General features: G+C 40.1%; 1 protein-coding gene across 2 annotated transcripts; it reads left to right on the top strand.

The window, feature by feature from the left end:
• The first annotated feature begins 601 nt into the window (after positions 1-601).
• Positions 602-1,960, top strand: LOC102847342 (calcium-binding and coiled-coil domain-containing protein 2-like). 2 transcript variants are annotated; one of them, XM_006891607.1, is made up of 2 exons: positions 602-1,021; positions 1,157-1,960. In XM_006891607.1, the coding sequence occupies exons 1-2, from the start codon at positions 602-604 to the stop codon at positions 1,958-1,960; spliced, it is 1,224 nt and encodes a 407-aa protein (XP_006891669.1). The 2 variants fall into 2 exon arrangements, with proteins under 2 accessions (XP_006891669.1, XP_006891668.1); XM_006891606.1 differs by having other exon boundaries at positions 602-1,960.
• The last annotated feature ends 6,410 nt before the right edge of the window (positions 1,961-8,370 follow it).

Raw genomic sequence — 8,370 nt, 5'->3', positions numbered from 1 at the left:
CATCCTGATGCTGCCAATTGGTCCAGTGGTGAGAATCTTTGCCTTCTTGACATTGAGCCTCAGTCCACACTGAAGGCTGCAGTCCTTGACCCTTCTATAAACTTTTATTAAAATCACAATGAAAATTAAAATAATTCTTAAAACAATTTTTCTAGATCTACCTTGAAATATAATCCTGTGATAGGATACTATCCACACACACATACAAGATTTGTTAATATAACTATTATTCAAATGTATGCACCAACCACTAAAGTCAAAGATGAGGAAATTGAGGACTTCCACCAACTTTTGCAATCTGAAACTGATAAAATATGCAATCAAGATTTTTTTTTCATTATAAATGAACCTAATTAACCCAAAACCAGAAGGTTCTGAAGGCCTGGTGAGAACTGAGCATCTTCACCATAGATTTCACCTTATCTCCACCCTTGTCCTGAGTAAATGCCGATACAACTGAAATTCAAGCTTTCTCTTAGTGTTCAGCAAATCTAAAAATGCTCAAAGACAGCTTACTAACATAAAAAAAAAACATTTTTAGCCCGTGCCCCTGCCCTATTGCTGCTGTGCTGCGGACGGTTCCAACTCTTGGACCCTCGCCATGGAAGAGACTATAGATGATGCCCCCACATCAGCTGTTGTGTTGGATCATTGCCATTTTGCCCAAGTCATCTTTAACAGCGTGGAAAAGTTCTATGTCCCTGGAGGAGACATCACATGCCATTATACCTTCACCCATTTTGTCCCTCGTCGAAAGGACTGGATTGGCATCTTTAGAGTGGAGTGGAACACAACCCGCGAGTATTACACCTTCATGTGGGTTACTTTGCCTGTTGACATGAACAGTGAATCAGCCAAACAGCAAGAAGTTCAGTTCAAAGCTTATTACCTGCCCAAGGATGACGAATATTACCAGTTCTGCTATGTGGATCAGGATGGTGTGGTCCGGGGAGCTAGTATCCCTTTCCAGTTCCATCCAGAAAATGAAGACCACATCCTGGTGGTTAGCACTCAGGGAGAAGTGGAGGAGCTTGATCAGCGAAACAAGGAGCTTTGTAAAGAAAACCAGGAGCTGAAAGACAGCTGTGTCAGCCTCCAGAAGCAGAACTCAGACTTGCAGACTGAGCTCCAGAAGATGCAGGGACTACAAGAGGAGTTAGAAACCCTAAAGAACATCAATAAGGAGTTGGAACGAAATGTGAAGGAGCAAAGGGACTGCTGGGAGACAGAGTTCCTTCTACTCAAAGAAAAAAAACAGATGATGTCTTCAGAAAATGAGAAGATGGGAATCAGAATAGATCAGCTTCAGACTCAGCTGTTAACTCAAGAGAAAGCAATGGAGAAGCTTATTCTTGGAGATCAGGATAAGACTGAACAATTGGAACGCCTCAAAAAGGAAAATGACCAGCTACTCCTCAGTTTAACTGACCAGAAGAAGCATCAGAAGAAGCTTGAGCAGACGGTGAAAGAGATGAAACAGAAGGAAGCATCTGCAACGAGGAAGCAACAGGAGTTAATGGACCAGAACTTTGACCTGTCAAAAAGACTGAGTGAGAATGAGTTTATATGTAAAACTCTGCAGAAAGAAAAAGAGAAAATAGAGGGAGAAAACGATCTTTTGAAGAAGGAGAACAGAAGACTGCTGAGTTACATGGGTTTGGATTTTGATTCTTTGCCCTATCAAGTACCTGCTTCAGCTCACGGAGATGCACGACAAAATCCAGGGCTTGTGTATGGAAATCCATATTGTCGTATCCAAGAAAGTTCTTTTCCAAACCTGGCCACCGTCACAAAATACTCCACTGGCAACATGGGCCTTGCTGAGGATATGAATAAGGAGGATCACAGTTTGGAGCAGCGTGTGCAGGCCCTTTGTTTGGATTGTCCAATCTGTGACAAGAGCTTTCCAATAGGCCAGAAGCAGATCTTTGAAGACCATGTGCTCTGCCACGCTATATAAGTGTCCCAGCCTGTTGGATCTATACTGTAGATTGATTCTATAGAGCAGAACCCGTCGCTTTCCTTTATGAGTTATAACTCCAAATCCTACCTAACCTGACATGTAGGGAATTAGTCAGCCCTGTTCTCCCTAGAGCTGGAGTCATGTTGATTATCTGAAGGATAGTGTTAAAGATGGTTAATCCATCATGTTGATTAAAGATTGTGTTAAAGATGGTTAGTACATCTTTTTGAGTTTTCAGTGAAATAACTCTTGTAATGTCAGTCCATCACCTCTGGTGCCCAGTCTTTGAGGGACTCCAGCACAAGAAATCTGGGATGGGACTGAGGGCTCTTCACAAGCAGCCTGACAACTTTTTTCACTACCAGAGTTAGACCTAGCTTGTATTTGTACTTAATCCTCAACACTAATCCCAGAACTGACGAGTTTGGCCTCTTGAAATGTACTTCACTAAAGTTGGCACAGCAGAGAACTTGGAGAGTCAGTTTGGATATCAAAGGTTGCTCGTCTTATTTTCTCAGCTCCCAGCAGAAATATCTTCCTGAACCATGGACAAGAAATGTTATTTCAATTACAGAAAGCCACCTTTCTCTCTGGCATTTTTCTACTCACATCTTTCTATGCATAAAACTTTTATTATTATAAATTTTTTCTTAAGGTTAGTAAGATTTGTTAGGCACTGTGTGGGCCTGAAACATTTTTGGAACAGGCGAGTATGAATATAGATGAGTCAGTAATGAGACAAACACTGTTAATCACTTTATTAAACAAAAAATAAACAAGTCTTGTATTTAAAAACAAAACAAACATTTTTATAAACATTATGCTTTATGAGAGAAAAGTAACAGAATGAAAATAGAAAGTATCTTTGTGATTTCAAGATGTATGTTTTCCTAAAGCAGTTTCAAACTTTTTGATCAGGGAAGAAGTATCTTCTTTTTTTTTTTAAATGTATAAAAAAATAACACCCATGTTTCAGTAATCACCTGAAATAAATGTTTGAGAAAACTTATTATGTTTCCACAATTTTTGAAGTTACTAAATATATATATCCAAAGTCATTGTCATAGAGTCAGAATGCTGTCATAGCGGACCCTCCAATTGGATTTGCAAGGCTATAAATAGCATTGGAGGAGACTGTTCACCAATTGGATTTGCAAGGCTATAAATGGCATTGGAGGAGACTGTTCATCTTTCTTCACAATTTTGCAGTTGGACTGCCAGAAAGATACGGCCTTTGAGTTAGCACAACTCCCTACAGACCACACCACCCAAGCTCTCTTTTAAAGTTAAGTTGGTCTGGGACTTCTGGCAGAGTAGGTGTGTCTGTTTGGCCACTCTACAGCAAAGAAAACAGCAGACCAATAAAAATATCAACCTGTTGTTCTCTTGTACCACAGCTGATCCTCTAGCAGGTTTTACAAGACAGTAGACCAGACAGGAGACTGTTCCTCTGTCTCCCATGGAGCAGCTGGTGGAACTGCTGGTGGGTTGGCAGCAAAATTCCTTACCACCAATTATGATAGATGGAGAAAGACTGTGGCTGTCAATGATTTTATCTCATTTGAATAAGCAATCAACATCTTTGGTACCAGTACTCAGGAAATTGGGAGATGTACCACATTGGGCTAGGCCATTGTCAGTGAGCCTTCCAGAATACTGAGGGTAATGATGTCAGTTTGAAGACTAAGGTGTGCCTGATTCAGACCATGGTTTTCTCAATCACCTGCTATGTATCAGAGAACTAGACAATGGATAAAACTGACAAAAGAAGAACAGATGCCTTGGAACTGTGGTGTTGAAGAAGAGTACTGAATATCCATTGACAGCAAAAGAACAGATAAATCTTGGGGGAAAAGCATCCAGAGTCCTCCTTGGAGGCAAAGGTGGCAAAACTTCACCTTTAATACTTTGGACACACAGCTTGGCAAGACTATTCCTTGTAGAAGAACATCATGCTTGGAAAGATAGGTCAACAAAGGAAAGGATGAACCCCAACAAGGTGGACTGACACAGTGACTTCAGTGATGAGCTCCAGTGCGTCGGAGATGATGGATACGGCACGGTTCAGGTTGGCTGTTCATAGGATTGCTATGAATTGTACTTGATTCGATAGCACCAAACAATAAGCCACTAGCACTCCTCAACAGCCATGACTAAACCCAAAGAAATGAAGGAGTGGGGAGGGGAACCCACAAAAAATAGAAAACACAGAGCACAGTATTTTAAACAGTGTTTATGTTGTGTGCCATGAAGTCAGAACTGATTCATAAAATCAGAACATCCATGAAATTGGAGCTGATCAGTGGATTTTCAGAGACAGTAAATAACATCAATTGATTGCTCAGCCTTCCCATGTAGAGAAGATGGTGGATTTGAACTGTGTGCCTTCAGGATTGCAGCACAGCTTCTTACCACTAGGCCACCAGAGCTCCAAAACATAGATCAGGAAAATCTTTCTGGAGGAGCAAGGCTTCTGGAATTTCCTGAAAGGAATTAAAAAAAAAAAGTTAGAAAGTTAATCAGATCTATTCCACAGATCTGCAAAACAGAAAAGATAGGAGAATTAAAAGCAAGACACAAGATCCAATAGATAAAATATATGGCACAGTAGAAGTAATAGAAATAGAGCAAAATGAAATTCAGAATATTAAGACTAAATTGCAGATCTAGATTATGTTTGGGAGGTCAAAAGAGTAGAATGGAAGAAATGAAATACAGAATCAATGAATTAGAGGACAAATTTCCCAATATTAATCTGAGAGGAACAATGAAAAAAGTCAGAAGGTCAAAGAAGAAAGCCCAAGAATTATGTGAACCAACATCAAGAGGAATAACTCATATGTGATCTGACTTCAGAACAGGGAGCAACTAAAAAAACGCACATAGGAAAGTTTTCAAAACTGTTGCCTGAAACCATCTCAAAAACTATAAAAATATGAGAAAACAGATGTTCAAGAAGCTGATCAAATGCTAACAACCAACCACCCTCCAAAAACCCTTCACTACCATGACACATGGAGACTAGAGTGTGCCTGATCCAGGCTATAGTCTTTGCAATTAGGTGCTATGCATCAGAGAGTTGGACAGTGACTAGGGTTGATAGAGAATTGATGCTTTTGAGCTGTGGTGCTGGAGAAGAGTGTTGAATATACCATGGACTGCTAGGAGAACAAACAGGTTTGTCCTGGAGAGGGTGAAGCCAGAATGTTCCCTGGAGTCAAGGATTCTGAAGCTTCGTCTGACATATTTTGGGCATGTTGCAAGGAGAGACTGGTCCTTGGAGAGGGACATCATGCTTGGCAGAGTGGAGGGGCGGCAAAGAAGAGGAAGACCTTCGATGAGATGGATCGATTCTGTGACTAGAGAGGTGGGAATAAGTGCATTTAAGATGGCTAGGTTGGCACAGGATAGAAGAGTGTATAGAGCTCTTGTACATAGGGTTGCTATGAGTCGTAAGCGACTCGATGGCACATAACAACAACAACCACCATGACACAGTATAATAAAACTTTGCAAAATAAGGACAGAGAAATAATACTGAAAACCACTCAGAAAAAAATCAAGTCACATATATGCAGAACATTTCTCAGTCTAAAAACTATGCAGGCAAGACAATAGGATGAAACTCTGAAAGAGAAAGAAAATGAAAAAATCTTGCCAACCAAGAATTCTGTACCCAGTAAAACTGTCCATCAAATATGATGGTATGTTCAAATCACATCATTAGCCTAGATAAATTTCAACACGCTTTACTAGACTTTGGCCAACAAATATTCCCAGACCAAATACCAACCTCACAGAAACAGCTATTAAACTGGGGAGTTGGGTCCTCCTGAAAGACTGGAGAGAGGAAGGGCCACAAATACAACTAGAGCCCCTATGGACAGGACCCTACCAAGTTCTTCTATCCATCCCCACAGGCATCAAGTTCAAGGGAATAGAAAGCTGGGTGCATGTTACCAAAATAAAACCACTCCCTGAGTCTCCTCTGGAGAAAAAACATTCAGACCCAGAATATGCATGAGAGTCTATAGACGGTCTCAAATTCTTATTTAAAAAGAAAGCCCATTCTCAAAACACTTCAAATAGGGAAAAAGTACTCTTGTCCTATACTTTAACCTATTTTTTTTTCTTTTTTAAAAATTAATTTTAATGACATTTACACTTTGGATTTCCATTCATTCATTGCTGCATTTTTCTCTCTGCCCACCTCTCCACCCTAATTCACTCTTCTCTTTGAAAAGTAAAAAGAAAATGATTTTATTGTTATACAATTCCTCCCCCCAAGTCCACTCCACTATGCAGCCTTCATTCTGGACTCCTGTCATGACTATAATACCTAATCATATATCCCTTTTAAACAGTTCTCTCCCTCACCTGTTTCAGTGCAGTACATTATCTATCCCCTCCTTCTCAGTCTCCCCTCAACCCCGATGTCAGTTCCATTTTACAACAGTGGCCCTATGCAATATTTGTCTTTTTGTGAGTGAGATATTTCACTCAGCATAATGTCCTCCAGGGTCACCCATCTTGTATAATAATGAGTTCCTTGTTTTTCAATGCAGCGTAGTATTCCATTGTGTGAATATACCACAGCTTCTCTGTCCATTCGTTTGTTGATGGGTTGTTCGCAACTCTTTGCTATTGTGAACAAAGCCGCAATAAACATGGGTGTGCATATATCTGCTTGGGCAGCGGTTACGGTTTCTTTAGAGTGTATTCCCAGTACTATTCTTTATTATACTACTCTTCTAAGATGCAACTTTCTTCACTGAAAGTCTTCTACCTCATTAATACTCTTTTCAGTTAATACCAAACTTAACCTATAAAATCTATTAGCTATCTAACTCTTCGAGTTCTTAGCACAAATCTAGAGTTAAGTCTAATAGCTTTTCCTCTATTTGGGCACTTAGGTACCCACAAAAGAGGGTCATGGAGAGTTTCAGAGGCCCTGAAGGCAGGACAATGCCCAACCCCAGCATGAAGCTGCTAGAGCAGTCATCATCTAAAACTCCCAAATATTTTAGGGGTTTTATCTCTTTGGGGGAGACTGTTAGAATTAGAAGCAAAAATATGGGGAAGGCAAAAGTTACACCAGGGTCAGGAAGCAGATATTGACATACATAGGAAAGAGTAATTTGGGGAAATGAGTGATGCTAGAAAAAGTAGACACTTTGGACACATGAAAGACATCTGAGAACAGGGACCACAATGAGACCCACCTACTAAACTTTGCACTCTCCATGACATCATATCTTGGCCCAGATTCCAACCCCAAGGCTGACCCACAGAATAAGACCATAATAAATAGCACCTTATCCCACTAGCAAGAGACCTAACCTCCATATTTCCGGAAGGTCTGTCCTTTTGGGGATGTAAATTTCTAATAAATCTATCTTTACTACTTTAATATCCCAAGGGAAAAAGAATGATGCAGTAAATATCAAAAGAAGATAGAAGAATTAATCAGTCACTACACCAAACTGTTGGTCAGAACAATTTAATATATTGGTAAGATATAAGATCAAGATGCAAAAAATCAGTGGGACACCTCTACAGTAACAAAGACAACTGAGAGAAGGAAACAAAGAAAGTAATACCATATACAATAGCCCAATACAAATTGAGATACTTGAGATACAATGGATATATACAAAGAAAATGACAAAACATTTCTGCGAGACACAATGTTGTTGTGGGTCCCAAGCAACTCATAGCGACCCTAAGTACAACTGCCCTAAACCCTGCTCTATTCTGTGCCAATCACACTGCCTCTGACACACCCATCCTGATTACCCCGGTCACTGAATCAAACCACCTCATAGAGGGTCTTCCCCTCTTGCACCATCCCTCCACCCTCCCAAGCATGATGTCTCTCTCTAAGGATCTGTCCCTCCTTACAACACCAGCACCACAGCTTAAAGGCAGAAGAACTAAATAAATGGAAAAATGTTCCCTGATCATGAATAGGAAGACGCAATATTGTGAAAATGACAATCTGGCCAAAAGCAACCTGCATGTTCAACACAAACCCAATACAGATACCAAATTCACTTTTCAAGATCAAAAATAAAATTGTCAAGTTTATTTGGAGAGGAAAGAAGACCCTGAGTGCGCCAAAAAAAACCAAAAAAACAAAACCCCAAACCAAAAACAAACAAACAAAAAAACCCCAAACTTCTGAAAAACAAAAACTAAGTGGGAGGCATAACCTGACCTCAAAACCTACTACACAGCAGCAGTAACCAAAACAGCATGGTACTGGTACAATGACAGGCACATAAACCAATGGAACAGAACTGAGAACACAGAAAAGGACCCAGCTATATACAGTCAACTGATAATCGACAAGGAAATAACACTTATCAAATGGTGAAATGACAACTTCTTCAACAAATGGTGCTGGC

The sequence above is a fragment of the Elephantulus edwardii genome, unplaced genomic scaffold (genome assembly GCF_000299155.1).
Source record: "Elephantulus edwardii isolate Elephantulus edwardi_28Jun2011 unplaced genomic scaffold, EleEdw1.0 scaffold00101, whole genome shotgun sequence".
In the NCBI taxonomy this organism is placed as follows: Eukaryota; Metazoa; Chordata; class Mammalia; order Macroscelidea; family Macroscelididae; genus Elephantulus; species Elephantulus edwardii.
Note: the sequence above shows the minus strand (reverse complement) of the source record. Positions and strands in the feature narration are given on the sequence as shown.

What these genes read in the sequence shown, in the direction of transcription:
- LOC102847342 (XM_006891606.1), top strand. Translation starts at nt 602, where the DNA reads ATGGAAGAGACTATAGATGATGCCCCCACATCAGCTGTTGTGTTGGAT.